The following is a 27903-nucleotide window of genomic DNA, read 5'->3' as shown; positions in this document are numbered from 1 at the left end:
AATTCCCGCTCCTTACCTTTGGACTGCTTGTTCTTTAGTACTGGAGCACGTGCATTGGCTTCCGTCCGATCATAGACTTCGTTGGTCTCCTGGATTTGGCTCAAGTCTAGGTCTTCTGTTGAGCCTTGCCTTTCAAACACTTGATTTTCCAAATGGATCTTTTCTTTAGAAAGGGTCCCAAAGAAACTTGCATTGTGCTGAATAAATCCCAAAGGCTCTTCTCCATCAAACTCATGGCTTTCTTCACTGTCCGATTCAGAGAAGGTATAGTAAACAGGCTGGGCATTTTTCAAATGTGGCCTCTTTAGAATGGTATATTCATATGTTATTGAGGGGTTTTTACCATTTTGGTTCCAGACCTGAAAGTGAGAAAAGATCCCGTTCATGGTAATTGAACTATCACTATATCAGATCATAAACTAGCTGGTCCCTTTGTTGGCAACAGCTTCAAAACCAGTCAACCAGAGACGGGAGAGGTCTCTCTCCCTACTTGGGGACACCCTAGGCATGCTGGAAAATGTAGCAATGTAAATAAACCCAAAAGAAAAAAACTTTGGGGGAAAAGATTGATTAGGACTGAGAAGGTTCCAGTTCCTTGGTGCTTTCAGAATTCTTGAGGGGGGAGATTTGGGGGAGGGGGGTACTGGTGTAGCGTGGGGGGGGCAAGAGGGGCAGTCACCCTGGGCACATAATTTTTAGGGGGCACCGTGCCAAGGAGAGCCTGCGCTCCGTCCATGGGAGGCCGCCTGCTGTGCCCTGGCCACCTGCCACACCAATCGGGTGGCCACCTCACTGGGCACTGAGCTGGCTGTCCTGCAGCTGAGGAGTGCACTGAGCTGGCAGTGGTGCTGCGGGCAGCTGCAGCGGTGGGCTGCCTGGTACGGAGCAGGGAGGTTAGCGGCCCGAATCACAGGAGTGCTCCCGGGAGGGTGGCCGTGCCCTGCGTGATGATGTCACTTCCTGGAAGTGATGTCATCACACAGTCACATGTGGTGCCAGGGTGCCACCTCCTGCCAGGAGTTGCCCTGGGCACTGCCAAGCCACGCTACACCACAGGGGGTAGGGGATTTTCAAATTTCTGTCTGTTCCCATTCAATCTTCATGGGCTCCCAATCTTGGTGGCCCCTGCCAATGAGTACAGCGGTGAAGGAGGATACTAAATAGAAAAGGCAAGCATTTTGGCAAAGGACTCTACACTTATGCAGAAGAATACGCTTAATATCAAAAAGAAGGGGGAAATCCCCAGGAGCCTTTGCAAAGGAACAGGACTTTATAAACTAAAAGCTCAGATAGGGTTGAAAGGGTGATATAGTAGCTATAGAGTATAAAGCTGGCATACCATAGTAGTTAAGTTGTCAGGTCTGTGACCCACACGACTGCTATATTGCTTTCTCACTGCTGTTCTGCTGTTAATTTCCCAGTGTTGTTTTGTGTGCAGGTTCACAGGAACAGATGTGGTTCCCAAGACAGCCTTATCTGAGGAGACTCGCAGAGACCTTGGAGCAATAACTTTCACATTCCCCAGTCTGTCTATACTAACCAGGCATGGGGGGGGGGGCCGAGATGGAAAGGAGGGTTTGATATACTGTTGCAAGGGACTAACACGTCATTCTCAACAAAGGCCTTATGTTCAGCCAGACGTTTCTACAGCATCTGGACTATCTATGGACACTTGTACCTTGAATATATACTCTTCCAATAAAAACCTTTGACTCAAGAGATTTGGATTTCTTGCTGCAAGGGGTGGGAGATGAAATCAAAGTAACTTGACATCCATAGACTGACATAAGTAATTGGGCTGTGATGCAGCACTTCACTGGTTGGAATCCCATTACTGCCATGAATTTACCAGGTGCCCTTAGGTAAGCCACTCTTCTCAGCCCAGTTCCCCAGCTTTATTGTGGGGATAATAACAACATTGACTTTGTTCACAGCTCTGATTGGGACACCAATCTGTCTAGAAGAGCTGTGTTTATTTATTTATTTATTTATTTATTTATAGTCTGCCTGTCTCACTGAGACTCAAGGCAGATGACTCAGTGTGAGATTAATACAGTCAATATAAGGAACATTTCCATGAACGATGCCATAGGGTAAATAGATACAAGCTCACAAAGACATTCGCAGGAATCCAGTACAACATAGTGGTGAATAGAGATGGGCACGAACAGCAATACGAACTAAAAAAAGCCACGAACAGTCCAATCAGCTGTTCGTGAACAAGCTGTTCCTGAGGCCCCATTCTAAAAGAACAAGTGGTCGTTGCAAGCCTCCTTCGTTGCTGTTTGTCAAGCCAGGCAGTCTGGCACCTGTAATCAATTCCCTTGGCAACCAGAGGCAGGGACTGCCTCAACTCTGTCTGAACTCCTGCTGTTGCCCTGGAAACCCCAATCGAAGCCCAATTTAGCTTGATAGGCAGGTCTTCCTTTCAAGTGTGGAGCTCCAAATTTGTTACAAGGAAGCAAAGAGCAGGGGGGAGGGGGGCTCCCAGCTCTGGTTTTGCAGACAGTGAGGGAGAGAGAGTTGCTGTTGGCATTTTGAGAGAGAGACAGGGAGAGTGCATTGGAGCTTGAATTTTCTTTGTGTGTGGTGTGATAGGGATCTACCTCTTCAAGTTCCAGGGCTGCTGCCAGGCTCTGGGCCAAGATATTATTTATTATACATACATTTCCTGCTGCCTGCTCAGGTAGGGTTTCTGGGAGTGGTGCAGTAGGGATTTTGATGGCTGGAGGAGAGCCTGCTGGCCCCGATGAACAACGAACATGTTCGTGAACAGGTCATGTTAGTCAATGTTCGTTGTTCATGGATGGCAACAAACAACAAACGCCATGCTCGTCTTTTTTCTGTTCGTGCCCATGTCTAGCGGTGAAGTCTATGATTCCTAATTCATTAGTGGATCATTTGAGATCCCCTCCCTACAATACAGCCCTCCTATCTGAGTAAAAAGCTTTTTTAGTAATCAGGTTTTGCATCATTTGTGGAAAGCCAGGAAAGTAGGGGCTCTGCTGACCTCCTCAGGCAGGCTGTTCAACAAGGTAGAGGCCTCCACAAAGCATGACAGTGTATGGGCTGCTGTATGGGCTGCTGCAGGAGACTCTGTTTGGATGAATGAAGCTGCTGTGGAGGAACATAGGGAGGGAGGGAGGCAGTCCCACAGGTATGCCAGAGCAAGGCCGTGAAGAGCTTTGTAAGTATACATAAGGATGAGGACCAGGGAGACTTGGAGTTAGATCCCAGTTTCAAAATGAAACTCACTGAATGACCCTGCAAGAACAAAATGGGTAAAGAACCACATATGCTGACCTGCAATCCTTGTAGGAAGGGCAATAGATAAGTACTTTGTGCCACAAGTGCCGAATGAGCATTTGGGGGTGGGCGGTTGCATGATCTTTCCTGGAAGATTATAAAAGCAGGGCCGATTCCAGACGGCCCTCCCCATCCCGAAACATCACGCCGTCGCGCGGAAAACGCGATATTTCGCGTTTTCCGCGTGACGACACACGACGTTTCGGGATGGGGAGGGCCGTCTGGAATCGGCCCAGGTTTGGGAAACTGCAGAAGAGAAGGTACAGATTTCCATACCTCCCACCCATATCCGGTGCCCTTTCTCCTCTGATCTACCCTTCCGCCCCTTCCCCCACTGCCAGTGGGCATTTTGCCAGAGTTTTTTTAAAAAAAACAGTAGGAGACAGAGTGATAGTGTTAAAACAGCATAGCGATATACCACTACTATTTAAAAAGGCAAAATGCCTGCCAGTAGTGAGGGGGACGAATAGTGGGCGGGAAGGGAAAGTATGGCGCAAATCTCTATGTGGAAGCACTGCTGCCTCCGAAAGTACTTTTGCACTGACAGGGCCAATCACACTAGAACAGGGGCTCCTCCCCTCATGAACGGAATCCTGGTTTGAAAAACTGCGGCTTAGCTTGAATGGCAGCTGACCTGGTGAGAGAAAAGGCAGGCTTGGGTTGATCCACAGGCGAACCTCTCAGAGGAAGCAGGTCCAAAGTGAAATAAAACAGGAAGAATAGAAATCATAAAATAGAGTCCAAGGGAGAGAAAATGAAATTGTAAAAATGAATAGAGATTAAAACATTGTACACAGAAGGCAAGTAGAAAAGGAAAGAAAATAAGGCCACTGGAAAACCACAGAAAATATGTCAAAGTAGAAAAGAAATTGTAGAAGCTTAAAAAATGAGTGATATTAATCCAGTGTGGTGGAGTAGTTAGAGTGCCAGGCCAGGACTGGGTTTGAATAAATTGAGGGGAGACCACAAGAATGTTTCTAAAAACAATTTAAAGGATATATGAAAGTATATTAAAGATATCAGTAATATTAAAGAAGATGCATACAATACAGAGAAGTAGGAAGGAATGTAAGTTCTAAAAAAAGGTTCAGAAAAAGCTTTAAGCAACAGAATCAAAATTGTCAAGAAAGGTGGGAAAGCAGAGTAAGGGCAGAGTGTAAGGTTGCCAACTCTGGCTTGGGAAATTCCTGGAGATTTGGGGGCAGTAGCCAGGAAGGGACTTCCACTTCTCCAAGACTCTGTTATACTATAGAGTCTGCCCTCCAAAACTGCCATTTTCACAGACTGTCTCTGTGAAAAAAGTCAAATTTATTTCATGTTTAAATCCCACAAAGTATTATTTCCAGCCCAAAGTTGTGAGGCATAGAGATGTTGGGAAAAAATAAAAGTGAAAGAGAAGGACGGAGACTGGGGCCTGGTCTGCATGTACAGCGGAATGAGGTGGTGGCAGATGTCTGAGCTGGCCACACGGCCTGTACCACTTCAGACTGCAGGAGAGGGAGTGAATTTTTCAAATAGCTCCCCCCCCCACCCACTTATTCATTCTCTGTAATTAACACTGCACATGAATGGCTCAGATAGAACTTTTCTTCCTGATGTGTTTATTATTCAGATTCCCCTTGCAGTCTGAAATGGTATAGCCCATTCGATCACCTCTGAATTCTATCTCCTTATTCTGCTTCATATGTAGGCCTGGCCTGAGGGAACAAATGGAACAGCATTGCTCTACCAACTAGAGTTGCCTGCCAGCTCTGGATTCGGAAATTCCTGGAGATTTCGGGTTGGGCCTGGGGAGGGTGGGGTTTAGGGAGGGGAGGGACCTTAGCAAGGTATAATGCCATACAGTCCACCCTCCAAAGGAGCCATTTTCTCCAGGGGAATTGATCTCTAGTCTGGATATCTGTTGTGTTCTGGGAGATCCAGGCCACACCTGGAGGCTAATAACAATCAAGGATGAGTGTCTCTTGTACAGAATCCCTATATGGTCACATTTAACTGAGGAAATGCAGGTGGCATATCCAAGACTATGAAAAAAGGCAGGAACGTGCCCAACCAAAAGAAGCAGTCCCTGGCATTTGCATGGGTCACACTTTAAAGACCAGAGTAGGAAAGGGAGCATCAGATTTATTACAGGAAACAGAATGAGAAAAGGCAGAAGAGGCTGTTTATCAAACAGAAATGAAGCTGCAGCAGGGAAGTGTCTATTGACGGTGCTTCTGGAGCACAAAATATATGCCTTGACACGACAAAACACCCAGAAGCCCCTCAGATGTCCAAACACCTTTTTGGTATAGGCAGTTTGATACATATGTGTGTCAATATTGCTCAGACAAAAATTTCCAGTGTGGAAACAGTTGTCATTATGAAAGGCCATTGTCTAATATTTTACACATCTGCAGCAATCAATTTAAAAATTCCACCTGGACATGGTGTATATTTTTTTAAAATACTAAAAAACCCTGTATCATTTTACCACGACAAGCCAATATCTCTGCTATCACAATAAATATTTAATTTTTTTAATGCTCTATTTTATTTAACATTAAAAACAAGGACAATGTAACAAGCATACAAACCAAAGAAAAAAGAAGCAACAAACCAGAGAGAGAGAAAATAACCAAAGCATAAAGTTTTTCACAGGTACCTACTTCCCACGAATAACAGTAAAGCAGGGCCAATTCCACATGGCTTACCTGAAGCTGGGATGTTGCAGAACATGCCGGAAAAAACGCGGAAAATCGCGTTTTCTTGCGCAAGTTTTGCGCGACATCGCGCAAAATTCATGCAAGAAAACACGATCGTCCACGTTTTTTCCGGCATGTTCCGCAACATCCCAGCTTCAGGTAAGCCGCGAGGAATCGGCCCTGGTACTCATGAAAGTCACAAAAACAGGGAAACTGACAGGCAAGGTAGGGGCTGCTGTATGCTTAGAGAACTCCCCAGGTATGCAAGAAAATATGACTTTGTAAATTAACCAAAAGAAAACAGGGGAGGAACATAATAAAAAAAATCTGTCTGTCAAGGGACAAAATATTGAGGGCAGAGAAGAAGGGAGTAGAATCAGCCTGTTCTAGCTACTGAACTTAAGGCATCTTTCTTTCCCTCCAGAAGAATGAGGAGAGGGTTTTCCAAATTAGTCTTCTTAACCTTCTGTGACTTCTTGTGGGTTCTCAGTTTGTATCACATATTTAACAGTGAAGCATGCCCCACACTCCAAGTGGATTAAAAAATCTGCAAACTAAGTAAGAGGTTTCTTGGAAATGCCAAGTTTGCAGAAAAATCCTAAAAGTTCTTTTTAAAAAGTCGGAGAGGCTAAAAACAAAAACAAAGAAACCCCTAGAACACAACCATGGAGTTTTTTGCTGGCCAACATTTCACATGAACACCTCATAAGTTCCTAGATCCAGGGAGTTAGCCATGTTAGTCTGTAGTTGCAAAATAGTAGAGTCCAGTAGCACTATTAAGACTAACCAATTTTATTGTAGCGTAAGCTTCCGAGAACCATAGCTCTCTTCATCAGATGCATCTCTCTGTCATGATGCATCTAATGAAGAGACCTGTGGTTCTCGAAAGCTTATGCTACAATAAAGTTGGTTAGTCTTAATAGTGCTACTGGTCTCTCTACTATTTCATAAGTTCCTGGATGCCATTTTGAATTGCCCAGGCAACTTGACTCAACAAGGAGACCTAATACTTGTGTTGCACTTGGGGATGTCTCTGTTCATAGCACAATCAGGTTTTTATGTGCAACTTCCCCATGTGTATGAGTGTCCTCTCTTTTCAGACTATTCAATTTGTGGCTTTGGGGGTTTTTTTTGCTTGCACTGTTGCAATGGAGCAATTTATGAAATCCTCTTATGAAATCAAAGGCCCTGTGATTGACCTCACCTTTTAAAAACCAAAATGAACGCTTTGGGGAGAGCTGAGAATTTTGACACCGTCATAATGGCTGAAATGGTGCTTAATCTTTTACTCACACAGAGAGAGAAAGCTCACCAGCTCCATTAGGGGTGGAATACACTGACAAGGTACATAAAATTCACCCACAGGGAGCGATTAGTATCTGTATGGGCAATAAAATTCACACTTACCATTACGTTTAAGCCCTGGTTGGTTGGCCCTTGTGCAACAATATATTCTATGCCTGTCTCATAAATGTCCATTGGCCTCCTGTATTTGAAGACGGTGCCTGCAATGTTGAAGTTTTTGGGGCTATCTACTTTGTAATTCCCATTGAAGTAGTAAGAGCCAGCTTCATCTGCAACAGCTGTAAAAAATCAAATGGAGAGAAAAGGAAAATGGTGCTCTCCAAGATTGTTCTGGAAAGTACACTGCAAACCTGCTGCTGCTACACACAAAAACATTAGAGATGGGAGGAGGACCCACAAGGACTTGTAAGGAAGAAGAAATCCCATTCCCTTTCCCACTGGCCACACTTTCCTTCCTTTTGCTTCAGTCCCACTTGGCTGTCCTCCATCTGCTCCATCTTCACCCACTCCTCAGTCACAAACCCTTCTGAATGAACTCTTTCCCCCTCCCAATCCACCTGCCCAGTCCATCCTCGGCTGGTGCTCAGCCTATTTGCTGCTTCCTCACCCGGCCCAGGCCTGGCTCTCCTTCTCCTTGCAACCCCAATTTTTTCTCCTCATCCCCCCTCCCTCACCCAATACTTGCTTCCATCCCTTCCACTTGCCTCCTTCCATAGTCAAGCACCGTTGTCAGGCAACCCCAAACACCGGCTAAAGTTCTTCCTCCACCCTGCCCATGAGATCTGCACATATGCCACTTTCACTTTGGGGAGGTAGATCAAGATGCGTAGACGTGTTAGTGTGTCTGTAGCAACAGAAAAGGGCAAGAGTCTAGCAGCGCTTGTAAGACTAACAAAATTCGTGGTGTGGTACGAGCTTTTGTGAGTCACAAGCTGTGACTCATGAAAGCTAATACCCCACCACAAATTTTGTTAGTCTAACAGGTGCTACTAGACTCTTGCTCTTTTCTACTCTGGGGAAGGGTTTTTTTAGCCTCCCAATTTTTATCTGTTTTCATATTTTACTGGAAACTTGAAATTTGCAGAAATATATGCCTTAGCACTATGTTCTCCCCCTTTATGAATTTATTTATTTACTTATTTCACTTATAGTCTACCTCTCCAAAAAAAGCAAGATTTAACCAAAAAAAAAAAGCTGGCTATTGACATATGATTACCTGCCAGTCACCTACAGCCCACGTGCCCATAAGGAGCAGCCATGGTTCAGTAGCAGGGTATTTGCAAGGCATGCAGGTTCAAACTGCAGCATCTCCAGATAAAAGGACCAGACAGTAGCTGGTAAAAATGATCTCTCTCTACCTGAGACCCTGGAGAGCTGCTGCCTGTCAGAGCAGTCGATGCTGACTTTGATAGACCAAGGACAGTTCCATGTGTCCAAAACCACTGCTATTAGACGGACTAGTGTTATGATGGAATGTTTGAGAACATTCTGACTTCTCGGAACAAAGAGTTTAGTAATGGAAAGCTGGCAAACAGTGAGGGAAAGGATGGTCAACTAAGAGCTAAACTACATGAAAGCTAACAAGAGCTAAACTACATTAAACGAGGACGCTCAAGGGAAGGGAGATGCAATGTGAACCAGGAAGTGTCGTTTGAATTTCACCTCTCTCTACAGACCTGGCTAGATCCCTCCTCAAAGGGTTTGTTAATTTCACCTCTCTACAAAGCCAGCAAAGATTGCTCCTCAAAGGGTTTGTTAATTTTCTCTTTGCTTCCCCAAAGGTTATGTAAATTATTAACAAATCCTCTGAGGAGTGATCTTTGCTAGGTCAGGTGAAATTCAAACTACGCTTCCCAGCTAACAGCGCATCTCCCTTCACTTGAGCGTCCTCGTGTAATTCGTCTCGTGTAATTCATCTCATGCAGTTTAGCTCTGAGAGAAACCTCACAGAGAATTAGGAAGAGCTGTGTGCAATTAACAGAGTGGGCAGGGGGCAGGAACAGGAAGGGATGGAGGCTGGCTATGGACTGGGAAGTAAGATAGGAAGAATGCTCAGAGACAGAGAAGCTGATGGAAAGGACCAGAGTAGAAAGCGTCCTGAACAGTTGAGGCCTGGTAGGTAAGGATAGAGGAATCAAGGGAAGGACGGCCAACGAAAGCCTCACAGAGGGCTCATGGATAAGTGGACTTTGAGCTGTTGGCAAAGAAGGGACACATACTTTTGGTTACAACAGGCATCGTACACACCCAAAACATCAGCTGATTTTTTCCGTTCCACTATTTGGATGTCTCTTGCTCCAGCGGGAATGTGAGTCACCAAAGAGTAACCTGCAAAAAACCTACAATCATGAATGAAAGGGAAACTGTACAGCAGCAACCAAATCCCAGCATGCCTAGATCAAAAGTAACACGGCTGCCTCACATTTTTACCTAGGGGTGTGAGCTCCAAGTTGGGCAATTCCTGGAGATTTGATGGTGGAACCTGGAGTGGGCAGGGACCTCAGTGGGGTATAATGCAATAGAATCATAGAATCATAGAGTTGGAAGGGGCCATACAGACCATCTAGTCCAACCCCCTGCACAGTGCAGGATCAGCCTAAAGCATCTCTGACAAGTATTCATCCAGCCTCTTCTTGAAAACTGCCAGTGAGGGGGAGCTCACCACCTCCCTAGGCAGCTGATTCCACTTTTGAACTACTCTGACCATGAAAAAGTTTTTCCTAATATCCAGCCGGTACCTTTGTGCCCGTTTCTTCGGGTCCTACCCTCTGCTGCCAACTGGAACAGCTTCTTGCCCTCCTCCAAATGACAGCCTTTCAAATATTTAAAGAGAGCAATCATGTCCCCCATCAACCTCCTCTTCTCCAAACTAAACATTCCCCAGGCCCTCAGCCTTTCCTCATAGGGCTCAGTCTCCAGACCCCTGATCATCCTCGTCACTCTCCTCTGCACCCTCTCGATTTTTTCCACATCCTTTTTGAAGTGAGGCCTCCAGAACTGCACACAATACTCCAGGTGCGGCCTGACCAAGGCAGTATAGAGAGGGGCTATGACCTCCTGCAATTTCAGTGCTATGGCCCCTTTGATACAACCCAAGATTGAATTAGCCTTTTTTGCCACTGCATCACACTGACTGCTCATATTTAGTTTACAGTCCACTCTTACCCCAAGATCCCTTTCACATATACTACTGCCCAGAAGTGTATCCCCCATCCAGTATTTGTGCTTCCCATTTCTGTGGCCCAGATGTAATACTGTGCACTTGTCTTGGTTGAATTGCATCCTATTCACAGCTGCCCACTTCTCCAGAGTATTCAGGTCTTGTTGAATTTTAATTTTATCTTCTTGGGTGTTTGCTACCCCTCCCAATTTGGTATCATCAGCAAATTTAATGAGCAGCCCTTCCACTCCCTCATCCAGACCATTGATAAAAATATTGAAAAGTACCGGGCCCAAAACCGAGCCCTGTGGCACCCCACTGGACACCTCCCTCCAATCTGATGAAAATAGAATCTACCCTTCTTTGCCCTCTGGAGATCACTTATAATTCTAGGGAATCTCCAAGCCCCACCTAGAGGTTAATAACATTTGATTTATATACCACCTTTCAAGACAACTTATCGCCCACTCAGAGTGGTTTACAAAGTATGTCATTATTATCCCCACAACAATAATCTCCCTGTGAGGTGAGTGGGGCTGAGAGAGCTCCCAGAAACATATTTCAACCAGAAATGAATGCTGTAAGTATGGGCCACCCCACTTATTGGATGTGTTTCCTTTAGAGGTGGCCAATAATTCAAGAACAGGGTTGGGAATTCAAATTTGTTTCTGTTCAAATGCAGAGTAAATTCCAGGTTTCTAGCTAAGTAGCATCAGGAAACTAAATCCAGGTGAAATACGAGGTATACACAGACAGTCATCATGGCCTTCCACTGCAGTTTGCCCTCCCTCCTGTTCTCCTGGAGGCACACACACACACACCAGAAGACCGGAGCATCCAGATCTGACAACTTGCCCTCTCTGGATATCAGGAGGGATGGCAGCTTTGCCTGTGACTGTGTCTTCCAGCAGCCATTTCCAAAACAAGGTCAGAGAGGGGGCATCTACAGTCTTACCGAGGTGTGAATGTCCCTTCCTGTAATTCCCAGTCACGTGGGTGCAGCTGCTCCCGTTCCCTTGGCAGACACCACATTTATCCAGTGTGTGGGTAGAGAACAGAATTCCATCGCACCCAATGGGCTATAAAACAGTGTAAATAGAGTATTGAGGGCCAGGCAAAGGGGACAGCCACTACAATTTCAAAAATTCGACTGTCAATAAGGTTGCTATAATGTTTAACAACCTCACATTTTCCAGACACGCAAACCCCTCGGAAATCGGAGTATTTACAAGACGTCCCATCCCGGGCTAGGACCATTAGTTGCCTTTGACCATCAACGGTTGTGCAGTGGAGGTCGCAGGGCCTGCTGGAGATGTGAACGTAGTCATCTAATGAGAGAAGGATAGACAACATTGTGCACCTCATCACACACAAGGAGTCGCTGATCAGACATCACTGGAGAAAGTGAGTGGGGTGGGAGCAGAAAAAGGGTTGCACGTTACATAGACCCTTGCAGAATCCTTGTTGGGGAAGGTCAGGCTTTGGCCTCACTACCAAAGGCAGGGCTTCCTTTTGTCCCATAGAAGCAAATGTCTCACTGATGACAAATCTAGCCATTCCCAGTAGCTAAGGAGAACTTTCAGGTTCACAGGCAGCGCTTCTGAATCCCAGTTGCAAGGAGGCAAACAACTGGCAGGGGGGACTGTTGGCTCTTTTGGCAGCAAGCTCTGCTTGCGGACTTGGTGGGTGCATCAGGTTGCTTATTCAGAGAAACAGAGTGAAATAGATGGGCTTGTAGACTTACTCAAGTGAGCTTTTCTTATCTTCGAATGTTATGGGATTATATGAGAAACTCAAGGAATACACCTGAGGGCCAAATTGGGACGGGGAGTAGCCTACTAGTGATTGGCAAAGCCCACCCACCAAGGCTTAATTTTCAAATTTCCCAGAAAAGTTTTTTCCCCTGAACCAAATTCAGAAGGCCCACTTTGCTCCCATTGCAGGAGCACAACAGGATCCAAACATATCCCCTGTGATCCCAGTGCCCTCTCTTAAACCCCCAAACCCTGTCCTGCTTCCTTCCCCTAGTTCAAATGTACCTGATGCCAGGGTAAGGCAGGGGTAGCAGACAGGTCCCTTTGTGGGGGCCTCTGCCTTCAAAAATGAGGACTGAAGCATGCCAGAGAATGACATTGCCCAGGCTGTTGGTGCAAGGGCTGCTGCTGCTCTTGTGAAATTTTGGCACTGGAAGGGGAAGGAAGAGAGGCAGGAGACAGGCAGACAGGCTAAGCAGAAGCCTCCAGGGAAATGTGCCCTGTAGCTTTCAAAGAAAGGAAGGTGGCAGCACTCTAGTCAGGGGTTATTCTGCGGCTTGAGTCATGAACTAAACCAGGGAAGAATTCTCAGGACTATAATCCTTGCCTCAGACTGAAGGTGGGCACTACAGTATGTACTGGCCTAATTCATCAATTGGTGACATTATTTTAACTATACACAGTGACCCCAATCACCATAAGTACAGAGAATCAAGCCTACATGTGTGTGAACAACTGACTGAAGGAAAAATATGAATAACCACACATGTCTTTTAGGGAAAAGATTTTCTGCTGTAATCACTAGTTTCATCATGGTAATTGAAACAGCACAGCCCTATTTAGTGATAACATTTTTTTCAAAAAAAAAGCTGTTGCAACTTGCACAACACTTTTTTGAGTTAGGGAAAGTGGGTGGGTGGCATCCTCGCTGAATCAGTTCAAATCTCATAAGAAGGAGCAACACAGAGATCTATTCATTTCAAACATTATTTTTTTTAAAAAAAAATTGGCTTTGTGTTGTCAAAATCACATAAAGAAAGGCCTTCTTGTTTACCAGGATATAAAGGTTTCCATTGATATGTCTGTCCGTTGTACACATGAGAGTTGAATGATGAGCATTGCTCTTCCCGGAAGCTCCTTCCATTTGGAGGGCACTGCTGGAAATGAAGAACAGACCCACAGCCTGATGAAAGGAAGGTGCGAGGATTTTCTGACGCATGCCAGTTGCCTGATTCAGTTACTTGTATTAGCCTTTCTCCCAAAGTCTGCCTATCAAGACTCAAGACAATGGTGATCAGAGATGCTGAGACAATAACCAAGTCTACCTTGCAAGCAGGTTGTAACAGTTTCATTGTGTGCCAGTGTGCAGCCCATGTCCAGGATCTAAAGGGCCCAACATAGTCTACAGCATGTGCACCTCCCCGCCAAAGGCAAGCCTACCATCCAGAAGGGCAGGTCAGGAAGGGAAAAGTAAACCGCTTCCCCCAAGCCCCTGACTGCATCAGAAGTTCTTTGTGTGGGCCTCTGGATCCTAGCCTTTCTTTTCCATTTATTTTTATTGGATATTTGTTTCAACAAATATGAAACACTGCAGTTCAACTTTGACACACATGCCCCAGTAACAAACTGTCAGATTCCCTCTAACGCCTCTTTCTCTCACTACACAGCTCTTCCTCCATATCTAAAATATTCCCTCGAATGACAATGACAAGAAGTCTCCTCTCCAGCTGTCCTTTTCTTCCATCTACTTCACTCATATACTCCAACACGTCTCCTCAGTTTTCTCTACCTAACGAATCTGTCTCCTCTCCCCTCAAATCTTTTGCCTTCTAAACAACCCTTGCCCTTTCATACAATCATATTTTGCTTTCAGGCTCAATAAAGCAAACACAAAATATTCTTACTTGTATTTTGCACAGCTGGTATCTTTTGGATGTTCCAGTACATGTTTTGTTAGCAAGCCCTCTTACTGACTTCCTTCTAAACAGAGAAAAGCAGGGAAAGATCATCTCAAAAGAAAAAAAAATGCGCTTCTATACCAGCATTCATTTTCCCACCTTGGTTTCTGTTTTTAGCAGTTACATAATAATTGTGTGTCTGTGATTCCATTTAAAAGACATTTTATGAATGCCCTGATTTGAGGGCCACTCCAAAGTACAGTCTACCCCGCAGTTGCCTGTGTTGGAAGGGCTTCCCATACAAAGCCCTTTTGACTCCCAACTCCTTCCCTGGCTGACTCTTGGTCAGTCACATCTGCTAGCCAGTACTTTCCATCCGCCCACTCCTCCCCAAGCGTCTGGCCTGCTTTTTGGCCATAATTCAGGTGCAGGCTGGGACTGTGGGGAGGAAGAAGATGACTGGGGGAGCCTGTGGGCTGGGTACATTGTACTCCCGGCAAAAGTACTGCCTAGGAGAATGTGGTCAGCCCATGCCCAAGAGACAACTGAAGAAGCTGTGACCATCCCAAGGGGTCTTATCTGGATCAGACCATGGGGTGGGTCTCTTTAGCTCCATGCTGTCTGCTTTTTAAGTTCTCGGCCACTTGGTGATCAATACTAATGGCTTCGATCATAAGCACACACATCTGACACGTACATGCTCCCTGTCGTGGAAACTTGTAGTGGTGCTTCATGATGGCTTCATGATGGCTGCAATTCAAATGTGTGCTAGAGGGGCGGTAAATTTACCCCAAGGATACTTATCCAAATGGCTCCTAGATGTTGGGTTACGGCCCACAGTGCTGAATGCCAGGAGATGATGTGCCACTGCGTTCCTCCAGGAGGCTTACTAGGTGTATACACACAAGGGTATGGTACTTCTATGTTGAACCACACTGTTGATGCTTTTAATCACACTTTTGCACTTTCAATTGTTGAATTAAATGATATACTGGTGTTCTATCCATTTGTATCACATTTGGAGTTATATTTAATTCACATTTTTGTTGTTGTTCCAACCTCTTTGGTTACCCTTAGACTGGTGAAGTTACCTCTGCCGGAGGCAGTGCCTCTCCTGGGACTTGACCCCTCCCCCACACGTCCGAGTACAGGCCGTCCACTTGGTCCACTCGCCCCACCAGTAGGCAGTGACGTCTGCGCCGCCTTCTAGGCTGTTCGAAGTCTGTGTGTTCTCCTATTCACCGCCCCAAGGGAGAATCCCAAGCAGAAAAAGAAAGACAGGATTGATTGGAAGGTCCACACAGGAGGATCAGCAGCTCCCCTGGGACTCAGCTAGGACCGAAACAGTCTGCTTTGGTTCTGGTTCAGGCCAATGATTTACTTATTTGCTTCACTTATATTCTAGTAGGGAGCCAAACCAGCTTATATTCCTCCACAACAACTCACAATAACTTGAGAGTGTGTGATTAGCCCAAGATCACCCAGCAAGCTTCCATGACAGAGTGGGGATTTGATCCCAGGACTCCCAGGACCCTAATCTAACGCTCTAACCACTACACTACACTGGCCTCAAAGGGTCACATAACTCCTTGTCTCCAGATCCAGAGGAGTTAACCGTGTTAGTCTGGTGTAGTTGCAAAATAGTAAAGAGTCCAGTGGCACCTTTAAGACTAACCAACTTTATTGTAGCATAAGCCTTTGAGACCCACAGCTCTCTTCATCAGATGCATCTGATGAAGAGAGCAGTGGTTCTCAAAAGCTTATGCTACAATAAAGTTGGTTAGTCTTAAAGGTGCCACTGGACTCCTTATCTCCAGTTTCCCTGCCTTTTTAGAGGATGGGAGGCAAGGCCAAATGAAAATATTTAAATGCTTTCCCAAGGTTAGTTTTCCATGCTCATGATTCATTCTGGACAATTTGAACCCTTCTTAAGTGGTAACCTTATTGTTTTTTAGGGTTCTCTTCTACCAAAGACTTTCAAATAATGTTTTAGTTTCTGTGTTGGCTCAGGACGGAGGAGAAATGCTTCAGGTTGGTTTTTTCAGTTCTGCTTTGGCCTGATTCCCTTCTCAGCCCCAGCCCACTACTTCGGCAACGAGGCTGCTTGTGGGAAGCTCTCGCTTGCAGAAGGGTCAGCTAATCTCTCTGGATAGCCAGAAAAGTGGGACGGTGGAAGTTTGGTGGTCAGGAAAGGCTCTAATTTTTCTCTCACTGGAAAACCTTTCTTAGGCTGAAGCGACATTCTAAGATTTGTGCCGCGCAGGGTCTGGGGTTCCCTTGACCTAACATAACAGGTAGATGTCAGGAGTGGGGGAGGAACTTGTTTTCCAAGTCTGCAGGGACCCGATTTGGATCAGGACTGTGGCATTGATGCAAAAAAGGCTACAGCTGCCTTAGTGTGCCATTTGCATGACGCGTAAGGCTTCAGATTGGGGCAATGGATTGGGTTGGGGGGGCAGTCTGAAGCTCATCCTCCCTGTGCCATGGTCTTGATCTGAGTTGGACCCCTGTGTGCCTGGAAAACAGGTTCACTCAGAGCCAAACTACACAAACACATGTTATCGTGTCCTTCATGAGTCAGATACCGCACGGTTCCCTGGGTAGTGTAGTCTTCCAAAGAACAGCCACTTGATGCAATTCTCCGCTGGGGGAAGAGCAGTAGGAGAGATTCTGCCCCTCCCTCTTGTAAAAAGGATTGGCAAGAGAGAGAGAGATAGAATATCCCCAGCCGAGGATCTCTCTCTTGCAAAAAGCTGCCCTGGATTTCTTGAAGAAGCACTGACCCCTGGTTTGATGAAGAATGCCAGAGCCTGAAGTCCCAGCTACAAGCCGTCTACCGTGGTTATTGTAACAGTAAGGCTACCAATATACCCCAGCAGTACTTTCAATTAAAAAAACAAATTCAACTCATTATAGCTCATTAAAAGTGGCAACATGCTATTAGCAGTTGGGACTCTTTAATTAAAATATCTCTGTTGAAGAACAGCAAAAATTCTGGCTTTTAGTTGTTGGGGCATTTAGGGACAAATGTCAATCCTCCATCTGCTCTATACCTACTCAGACTTGGACAGATTACTTTCTAAAGATTTCTTCCTCTTATGTCCCATTCTCCCCCCCCCCCCGCCCCCGAGCTCCCAGAGAAAAACCCAACCCAAGGTTTTTTGAAAGAGAGAATCCCTCCCATCGCTCTTCCCCCTATGGAGAATCACATCGAGCTGCTGTTCTTTGTAAGACTACACTACCCAGGGAACCTTGCGGAACCTGACACATGCCCGGGCATCTCATGTAGTTTCCCTCCTGATGTCTAGCTGCCAGAATCAAGGTCAGGTAAGGGAGAACTCAAACCCACATGTTACAAATCATGACGTGTCATTTGGCCCTGAATGGCTGGAGACCAATAAGAGGGAGGAAAGGGAATCTGAGGGAGGCATCTCTTCTCGCGTCCCTCTGTGATCTGTCATCAAACAGCTTTTTAGACTCTTTTGAAACAATACAAAACTTGCAGACCCACTGGCAAGAAAGAAAAGTATGATGAGAACACAAGCCCCATTTTCATGTATTTTTATTATTTATTGATCTATAGCATTTTTGTCCATCTTTGTAGCAATGAAGGAACTCATGGATTACAAACGTTAAAAAACAATGAGAACCTGTAATAATTCCCAATAATTCAAACTATAAATATTTAAATACAACATCTCAGCATCAGAAACCTATAGCCCAGTTCTATGCAAACACTTCCTTCAAGCCGCTTGCAGTGCTGGGGCAGGGCTATTGTCACTGGTGCGTCGCTCATGGCATACTAGATCGAGACGGGCAGCTGTGTTAGTCTGTCTGTAGCGGTAGAAAAGACAAAGAGTCCAGTAGCACCTAGAAGACTAAGATCTTAAGAAGTGAGCTGTGACTCACGACAGCTCAGACCCTGCCACAAATTTTGTTAGTCTTATAAGTACTACCAGGGCTTTTTTTCAGGGGGAACGTGGTGGAACGGAGTTCCGGAACCTCTTGAAAATGGTCACATGGCTGGTGGCCCCGCCCCCTGATCTCCAGACAGAGGGGAGTTTCGACTGCCTTCCGCGCCGCTGAGTGGCGCGGAGGGCAATCTAAACTCCCCTCTGTCTGGAGATCAGGGGGTGGGGCCACCAGCCATGTGACCATTTTCTCCGAGGGCAACCTACTGTGTTCCACCACCTCTTTTCCCAGAAAAAAGCCCTGGGTACTACTGGACCCTTGCTCTGTTCCCATGGCACACTGAGTCCTTTACAGGGCTCCATTCTCTCACAAACAAAAAAAAGAGCTTTTAGATGAAGTGGGAGCTAGTCCAGAAAAACTTCTGCCCCAATAAATCTGTTGCATGCAATCCTAAGAAGAGTTACTCCAGTCTAAGGCCACCACTGTTAGTCTTTAAGCTGCTGCTGCCGCCTTTTCAGTGTTTGCAGCAACAGATTGGCAAGGCTACCATTAAGGAGTAGCACATGTTATAAAGCATGATTAAACCCATGAGGGAGATGGGGAGGGCTGGGAACACTTGCATACCTGATGAATTCACAGCTGAGATTAATTTGAACTCAGGGCTCCCGGTTCACAGCTCACACCCAGCATCACCTTTCTGAGTGGCCAAGTTGCCACTTGCCACTCAAAACTCAATACTGCTCATCTTTTCAATCACATCTTTTTTGTAGGGGGTGAGGATTGATAAGGACTGTCCCTTTAGTTCCTTAATTTAATAGCCACATTACTGGACTCTATCCTTTGAATTCTAGCAATGGCTCTTGGAGTATGCCACCTTCACTCAGTACAGAAGTTTAAACTAATACTCTATTTCATATTCTCAGGTTTTGATCTTAGGGTCAAACACACTATATTTTCATGGAGTAAAAATTTCCTAAAACACACTATGAGCACAGTCCTAAGCAAAGTTACACTCTTTTAAGTCCATTGAAGTCAATGGTCTTAGAAGTGTACAACGCTACTTAGGACGGCAGTGTATATTATGCAAATATCCACCCTTTTCTTTATTCCATTCACCCTTTTAACTATTCCATCCTCCCCATCTGGCTTCTGGGCTCTCCCCTCCCTTTCCCCCGCTAGATCAGACACATGAGTGATCCCAGCCAATCAGTGACAGAATTACAGCACTACTTAGCCAATCAGAGTTGGTTTTGTGATTACATCACCAAGACCCAATGTCTGCCAATGAGTGGGCCCCCTCATCAGTTCAGAACAGTACCTATTAAACTGAACTAATTGGGGGCGTGAACATGAGACTTCATAAAGTAATTTCATTTAAATTGGGTCCCATTCCAGATTGTCCTCAAGGTCTTCCAGCATGCCTGATGATAGGGCTTGGAGACTGTTCAACATAACAACAACAACAACAACAACAACAACAAACAACATTCGATTTATATACTGCCCTTCAGGACAACTTAATGCTCACTCAAAGCGGTTTACAAAGTGTGTTATTATTATCCCCACAACAATAATTACCCTGTGAAGTAGGTAGGGCTGAGAGAACTCCAGAGAGCTGTGACTAGCCCAAGGTCACCCAGCTGGCTTCAAGTGGAGGAGTGGGGAATCAGACCCAGCTCTCCAGATTAGAGCCCTGCGCTCTTAACCACTACACCAAACTGGCTCCAAACTGGAAGGTACCTCTAGGGTCATGTAGTCCAACCCCCTACACAATTCACAAATACCTCCCTCCCCCTCAAAGTCCCAGTATAGAAAGGCACTTTGGGGGCCAAAATGAGACAGACTCTGCCCCAACTGGGTCCAGTCCTAAACAGATCAATGGGATGGGTCCAAGAAATCCAGTATTCCCATGGTTTGGACTCCACTCCATCACTACAACTGAACCGAAGGTGCAAAACAGTCAATGGATGGAGGGACACTTCTCAATGCCCTTCATAACTGTGAAAAACTGTAAGCTAAGACTCAGCAAAAGGAACAACAATTCGGTGTTAGTTTTTTCAGAGTATCCCAGAAAAGAATCCCATCCCTTTCAGCATTTACCTGGGAGATCACGAAGGCAAGGCTCCCCAAGAAGATCGCAAGGGCGAGAGTCCTTTTCAGGTGGCTGAACTGGCAGCTCCAGCTCAGGTCAAGTATCTTCATCCTGCCACAGCATGAGGCAAAACTTAAAGCTTTCCAAGTTACTTACAAGGTATCTATAGGGTCAACTGAGGTCCCAGGGACATCTTTGAACGGAGAGTGTTTGTTTGAACATTTATACCTCACCTTTCCATATAGGTCAAGGCAGCTTGCTGGGATTCCTCAAAGGACTGCGGGGCGGGGCGGGGGTGGGGGAATGGGACTCTCAGATTGCACAGGAAGCCAGACACATGGAAAGCCACACTGTGCCACACTGCTGGTTCTGGCAACTCCGTCCTGTGAATCAGGATACCTCTGGGTGGCTGCTTTGCTCTCCTGGAGAGTGAAAACAGCCCTGGGAAGCAGAGAGAAATGTTGAGCATGATGGCACCAGGTTGTGCACACTCCCCTGGGAGTAAGTACAGCGGTGGCCAGGGAACAGTCCACCAGTGGCGTTTTATTATTATGGATTTAAAATATTTATTAGCCACCTTTCCTCCAAAGGTGCTCAAGGTGGCTTACAAAATATAAACAACATAAGCATATCAAAGAACAACAGTTAAAACACAGTTAAGAGTTAAAACACAGTTATAAACCAGCCCACATTAAAAAGCAGTTCTAAATAAAAGTATTCAGCTGCCTCCTGGAGCTAGAGAGTGAGGAGGTCAGGCACAGGGAGATTGTTCCCCAGTTGTGGGGCTACCACCGAAAAGGCTCTCTTCTGTGCACTCACTAACCGAGCTTCTTTGGTTGATGGGACAGTAAGAAGGGCCACTCCCTGTGATCTTAACTCCCAGGCAGGAATTTATGTTGGCATCTGAAAGAGCATTTGATGGTTGCCTGGAAGCAACACTGATCCATTCATCTGTCAAAGGTTTCAGTGAGAAAGATTTAAGCACCAGCTTCTTTGGCATCCGGCTGGACCTTTAATGTGGGCCAGGAAGCCCATTGCCAGACCCAACACCTCTCACCTGAGTAGTCCCTTGGCACTCCACCGGCACTCCACCTTCCCTACCCCACACAAGAGACTCAAGGCTGGAGTCTATCAATCTTTCTATCATGAAATTTCAGCCAAGGGTGAGCCTGGCCACAAACCTAGATGTGGCTGTACCTTTCACTGCCTCCTACACCTCCCCAAGTTTTGCAGAGCACACTGAGCTTTTCCAATCTGAAGAGTGGTCCGGTCTAAGTTTGAAGTGTGGGCTCTTTCCTGTCTCCCAACTCTGCTTTTGGCTGCCTGGAGAGAAAATTTCCTGAAGTTCTGCTCATCCCTGGTTCTCACCATCTCGAGTGGACAGGCTGTTTCCCAATCCAAAATGGATTCTTACGTTAATACTGTTAATACTCCATGGGTATTCTCTCCACACCTTCCAGACTGCATCTGTGTTGCTGGGTGTCCTGCTCCAGTTGTGCTGGGCAAGCCATTCCTGGCAAGAACCAGTCCAGATGAGAAGGCAACCCACCTCAGGAGCAGTCAGTTGGAAGCAGCTGGGCATAGCAGAGCATGGCAGCATGCTCTGGTAGAGCATGCCAGAAAGGCAAAGGGGGGCAAGCTCCCCGGGGTCCCACAGGTCTCCAAGCTGGGCCTCACAACTGTCAGTCCCTCCAGCCAGCTTGCTGGGGATTGGAAGTGGTTGGTCTTTAGCTTATGGCTTGGGAGACCCACAGGCGTGTTTCTCTCCACTGCAGAGCTGCCTTGAGGGGAGGGGGATCTGCTGCTTTTTGGAAGGCCCTGGTGATCGTACATGTGCATAGAGAGTGCCATACCCCCAGCTTCCCTTTCCACACATGCACATGTGTACACACACAGAGATCACTCAGTGATGGAGAGGATTCCTTTTCAACATGAACAAGATCAGAGATCCCCCTTCCCACAAAAACTCTCCCTTGCCTTTCGTTTCCCCTGGCCCCCCGGCCTACCCCACTAGATGGTCCCCCAGTGCCTCATGCTTGCTTGCAATAGACAGCCCTTCCTTCCTCCACTCAGATGAGGTCATTGCTCTCCTGTGGATATATCCCGATAGATGTTAAAGTGGGTTCCTGGGTCTGGCAAGCTTGAAGAGCTCTGACACTTAGGAAGGGCTTTTGCCTTCTCCAGTGAAGACCTTAGGAAGAAAGTCTGTAGTTTTGCAACTACGGACTAACACAGCCAACTCCTCTGGATCTATGACCTTAGGAACACTCTTCAGTGGTGGGTGGATTGATTTAGGATCCTTTCCCAGTTTTGAGTCAGCTGTTCCCCCTCCCTCAAAAAAAAGTATCTCGGGAAGTTTCACTTCCCCCCTCTGATGCTCTGTGACCGTAAGACCAATTATTTAGCTAAATAAATGTGCCTGTCGCCTGAACCTTGATATAAATGCCTTTCTGAACACAATAGTAAAGATTCTAGTAGCACCTTCAAGACTAACCAACTTATTCGTAGCATAAGCTTTCAAGAACCACAGCTCTCTTCGTTAGATGCATCTGACGAAGAGAACAATGGTTCGTCAGATGCATCTGACGAAGAGAGCTGTGGTTCTCGAAAGCTTATGTTACAAATAAGTTGGTTAGTCTTAAAGATGCTACTTTACTATTGTGCAACTACAGACTAACATGGTTAACTCCTCTGGATTTCTGAACACAGAAATAAGGTCAAATCCAGCATTCTCAGCAGCACTCCATGTTTCACGGCAAACACTGTCTTCTGACCCAGAATACTAACAGAAAGGGCAATTTGCACAGAGGTGATGGAGGCCATGTTGTCATGGCTAGATCTTTGGAGTAGGGACAGGCACACGTAAGTACAGTCCCCATTTCAGCCTTGAAGCTTCACTGGGTGACCTTCATCTAGTCATCTCAGCCTCACAGGATAGTTGTAATGATAAAATGGAGGGGCACAGAACAATATGTGCTACCATGAACTTCTTGAACTATGGGACAAAGATCTGATAGATATGGATGTGACAGGTGAGGAAACTTGTTTTATGCTGGGTTTTTGCCCTTGTCTTATTTTTATAGCTTATTTTTATAATTGTATTGCATTGGTTTAACTTTGTGAGCACATCTTTGGAGTGGCAGGATATTTTTCCGTAAGTAAGTATGTAACGAAAAGAAAGAAAGAAAGAAAGAAAGAAAGAAAGAAAGAAAGAAAGAAAGAAAGAAAGAAAGAAAGAAAGAAAGAAAGAAAGAAAGAAAGACCTACCCCATTGGCCTGTTCTCCCTTGCAAAGGCCACTTCATAGCCACATCTTTTCTGAGAATGAAATAAACCCAGAGGGGATTGTGAGTTGGCCTGTGGGGGTGGGGACTTAGCAGGGGAGAGCCAGAAGGCCCAGAAAGAGGTGAGCCACTCTTCCGGTGGAGCCATTCCCACCAATGCCCCCTGCCCCCATGTCTCAGCTTTGGGAAATTGTGTTTACAGGACTGGCCAGCCTGCGGCTTCTGGGAGGTCACCAGGAGGGGCCCATTTTTCTAGCCAGCACAAAGAGAAGTATTTTGCCTCCTCACACAGACAGTGAAATCTGAAGCAGAGTTACCCACTGATTTCATGGGCTTAGACTGGAGTAACTCTGCTTTGGATTCATCATGTGATACCCAGAATGTGTCTCTCCAGGACTTCTTGCTCCAGGACCTCGGCCCATAGGTGCTGCTGCACACGCAGGAAGCTTCCGTTCCAATTCCAGCTCTCTCCAGTTAAACAAGCTGAGATAACAGGACAGAACTCTTAGCCCCAGACCTTGGAGAGCTGCTGCCAATAAGAGCAGACAATCCCATATTAGATGGGCCAACAGCCTGAGTCAGTATATGATATCCTTTTAACTAGACAGTTCCAGGACTGAACCCAGGGGTATAGGAGTGCAAAGCACATGCTCTGTGGCAGAATGATGGCCCCTTCCAAGGGGTTTTAAGAGGTACAGTCTCCTGCCCTGCTTTGGTTTGAAGAGGGAGCGGAACCCACAACCACCAGGACAGAAACCTGGTGTGAATCCCAGGCCCAAACCACTCAGCTACATCGTCTGCAACAAAATGTTCGAAGGCAAGAAAGACTTGACCAGGATTCAAATCCAGGACTTTTTGCACTATGAACAATAATCATACCCTCAGACCATGAAATATCCCTATAGAGACTGTTCTGTTTAATGTTGTTCCAAAAAGGCATTATCATCTCTTTACCTCCATCCAGTTTCACAGTGTAAATGCTGTCTGCAGGCTGAACCGAGAGTCTCAAAATCAACACCAATTAATTTAAAGCCCCCCGAGTTCTTGGCCATGCGTCCCGGAGACAGGTGGCTGAAACTTACCCGAAGCAGTTGGTTTTCATTAAAGCTTCAAGCCACCTCTGGTCCAAAGCCAGTAAAATAATTATTCTTCATTCAGTCCGAAAAGAGCAAAAAGCATGGTTACCATGCATTCTTGCAAAGTCAGCCCCATTAGTGGAAATATCGTTCCAAAATACCCACCTGAATTTGTTTACTTTGGGCAGGTAAGAAACAACAGCAAGCTTATTTGCTTGCTAGAAAAACAAGAGAGAAAACATTTTAACTACTGCACATTTGTTATTGCTGCACTGGTATTATATAACTGTCTCCTGCCTCTCGCAGCACCTAGCCTCTGAGGATTGTTCCATTGGACCCAAACGTAAATGCATTTCTCCTTCAAGCAATTTAGAAAATTAGAAGAGGACTGGTTTGGAATGACTGGAGCTGGTCTTATTAAAATTAAACCTACCATCACCAGCACATTTAAAAGTTTGCATCGGTAAAGCAAAATTGGTTATGAGAGAGAGAAGGGGGAAGGCATACCTTGGAGAATTGGAAACTGCCAGCCAGATGTTTGCTTTCATGTGCTGAAAGATGCTCCAGGAACCAGGTGCAACAGGCTTGTCTGTGGAGAGAAGAGTGAGCTGAGGCTGTGGCAGGAGCAGGAGGAGGAGGTGCAGCAATTGCAGACACACTTTCTCCCTCCCTTCCTCTCCCCCTCTCCTCTTTCTCTCTCTCTCTCTCTCCTCAAACTTCAAAGGGCAGCCAAAGGATCCAGACTTCCAACGAGGAGGAGCTGCTTAGCGGTTATCCCAAGTCAACTTGAGTCAGTTTTATAGCTGTCAGACAGACGATGAGGAACTCTCCCGTCTCCCTGAGATGTCTCCCCAACCCCCTAGCATTCCCCCCCCCCAGTTTCACTGACTTTGCTTCTCCCCCATCCTGAGTGCTCAGCCAACCACAGCCAGTTGGTTTCCTGAAGCCAGGCTGGGTAGATGAGAATTTTAAAAGGAATTGAAAGGGGTGTGTGTGTGCATGTGTGTGATGCAGGTCTGAATAAAGCAAGAAATCTCAGACTGGAGATGGGTCTGCCATGTAAGAAATCCTAGCAGCCCTGGCTGGACCAGTAAGGATCATCTTGCTGAGCAAGGCAGGAATGTATATAATTTACTTCCAAGTAAGCATAGCGGCATAACACTGCAATCTTCAATCTTTTTACATAGTAAGTTAATGAAACAAAATCTTGCTTAAGTGTTATTCAGAAATTCTGCCCCTGCGGAAGAATTGGGCTGTGAAATCAAGTGGCTGCTATTGGATCATTTGTGCAATTGTGTGCACTTGCTAATTCAAGACTACTAAGTCTAAGATGCAGTGCGTCTCTGACGTTTATGTACATAGACATCTGAAGCACATGCATGCACACACACAGCCGCTTGAAGAGGATCAGGTAAAATTCAGCAACGCAAACACAGTTTTGAGGTAAACTGGCAGCAGCCTGGAAAAATTAAGAACTAAAGCCGGGCTGTCATCTGTCCTTATTAGTGGCCCAAGACGCCAAATTCTAGGGTGGAAGTTGCTATGCTGTTCCCTGACCTCTCTTTCTTCTCTCTCCCCACAAATTACTAAACAACAGAGTAGGAAGAATTTCAGGGAGTTGGCTCAATGGAGAATTTTTAGTGGTTACACCTTTATTTCTGAAAAATATTCATCTTTGGGCATACCATCATGACATGTTCAGAACACTTATCTGCAATAGCAGATATACAGTTTTTGCCATGCAGATCCAGATAATTGATGTGCATCACATGATGTTATAATCACTGCATGTCACATTTCTTATTCAGAAGCATAGGCAGCAGTATGATGGCATAGTGAACATTTGTTAATTTCATGAGCTGTTAGCTTCACAGAGAAACCCACATTTAAAAACCCAGATAACTATATAATGTAGATTTGAATCGTTGTGCATTGCATAATTGGTTTCATTACAAATCATGTTTCCTGTTCAGAAGTACCATTTTTTCTGTAAGGTATGTAATGCAGATTTAAGTCATTTTCATGCATTGTATATGTAGCAGAAACCAAAAAAAGAAGTTCTATGGACCAAAGTCACAAAAATGTATACCATTATAAATGTGGAAGTTTTTACAGTGCCACAGGATTCCTTTTTAGCTTTGCTCCAGTGTTTTTGCCTTTGAACTTTACCACATTATCACGTATTTTCAAAACTGCTGCCTTTTTGAGACACTTATCTATAAATGTAAATATGGGGCTTTCACATTAGGAATAAAAAATAATGGATATTCATGGCATGCTTAAAGATACTGGCTCTAGATTTTAAAATGTTGTAGTGGTCACTGCTATAGGCCAAGTCAAAAGAACACAAATATGGCCAGTTTCTTTATTGCAGTAAAACAACCCAATCCCATCAACTTTCTGTGATTAATGACCTACCTGCCTTGGGTGGATACGCCATGTCGGCTGGGCTTTTTGACAGGTGTGTCATTAATCACAGGCAGACAATTGCACATGATGGTTTTCGCATCTCATGTCCTTTTGGCAATGGTGCAAGAAATTACAAGCAGATGTTATTTACTACCAAAATGCTTGTAGCACTGTGTGAAAGGGCTGAAGCAAAGATAAGACCCACCTGTGTGGAACATGTAAGCCTGACCTTTGGATGTTCATCCTTTTGTTTGGAGAGTTTGAGTTTCATTAAGTGAATTTGGTGTGCCAGACGATTCAGATGCTGGAATGTGCTGTGTTATGTGCTGAACGAGACTGTGCAGACAGACGTTCAGCATTTCTTTGGCAATCTAAGACACAGACCTCTTGTCTACCTGTGCATTCTTGGTCCCGGTCTGTGTGGATATTATATGTGCATACGTTCTCACTGGTGAGTGTGCATGGAGTGTTTCAAAGTGAGGGATGAGATGAAGCTTGGGAAAGGTTTCAGAGAGCTCAGAATGGATTACTCTCCCTGCACCCAAAAACTCCAGAGGATACAGTGTGGCTCCCACAATCCAGTCCAGGCATGTGCAGATCAGCCCAGAAGGGACTCGGCTTCTCTGTATATTTCCCAGCGCGGCAAGTGGCAGGTGGTGGTGGTGAATGACTCTGAGCCTCTGGCCTTGCATGGCCTGTGGAATTTCCCAGCCAGTGTTAGGCCTTGCCCCGTATTCTGTTCTTGCCCGTCCTCCTAAATCCATTCTAGAAATCCTTGCCCCCTCCCCCAATTGAAACCCAATTCCATAAAAACCATTTGGTATGTAAAATCTGTAGGGATAGCACAAAGAGCCAGGATTTGATTTTATGCTTCCAGCAGTTTTCAGGAGCGGCGTGCCTGCACCTTTACGTTTCATGGTTTCGCAGCTCTCTAGCCTACTAGCTCGAGCTTATTGCATGACTACTGTGTTTAATATTGCAATTGCACATTTACTGACTTTCATTACATTTCACTTTGTTGCAT

At 45.6% G+C, this 27903-nt stretch overlaps 1 protein-coding gene across 1 annotated transcript in view; it reads right to left on the bottom strand.

Moving 5' to 3' along the window:
* ADAMTSL2 (ADAMTS like 2) overlaps positions 1 to 26910 on the bottom strand; it is a 100602-nt gene extending 73692 nt beyond the window's left edge. The window contains exons 1-12 of the mRNA XM_054997279.1: positions 26889 to 26910; positions 24978 to 25059; positions 20345 to 20533; positions 20120 to 20222; positions 15199 to 15341; positions 14114 to 14189; positions 13264 to 13366; positions 11638 to 11783; positions 11411 to 11534; positions 9543 to 9623; positions 7398 to 7573; positions 17 to 359 (exon numbers count right to left, since the gene is read on the bottom strand). Of these exons, the coding sequence (XP_054853254.1) occupies positions 17 to 359; positions 7398 to 7573; positions 9543 to 9623; positions 11411 to 11534; positions 11638 to 11783; positions 13264 to 13366; positions 14114 to 14189; positions 15199 to 15341; positions 20120 to 20222; positions 20345 to 20533; positions 24978 to 25059; positions 26889 to 26910 (1588 nt within the window). The remainder of the gene's footprint in view (positions 1 to 16; positions 360 to 7397; positions 7574 to 9542; positions 9624 to 11410; positions 11535 to 11637; positions 11784 to 13263; positions 13367 to 14113; positions 14190 to 15198; positions 15342 to 20119; positions 20223 to 20344; positions 20534 to 24977; positions 25060 to 26888) is intronic.
* Positions 26911 to 27903: the final 993 nt, after the last annotated feature.

The sequence above is a fragment of the Eublepharis macularius genome, chromosome 14 (assembly GCF_028583425.1).
Source record: "Eublepharis macularius isolate TG4126 chromosome 14, MPM_Emac_v1.0, whole genome shotgun sequence".
Classification (NCBI taxonomy): Eukaryota; Metazoa; Chordata; class Lepidosauria; order Squamata; family Eublepharidae; genus Eublepharis; species Eublepharis macularius.
Note: the sequence above shows the minus strand (reverse complement) of the source record. Positions and strands in the feature narration are given on the sequence as shown.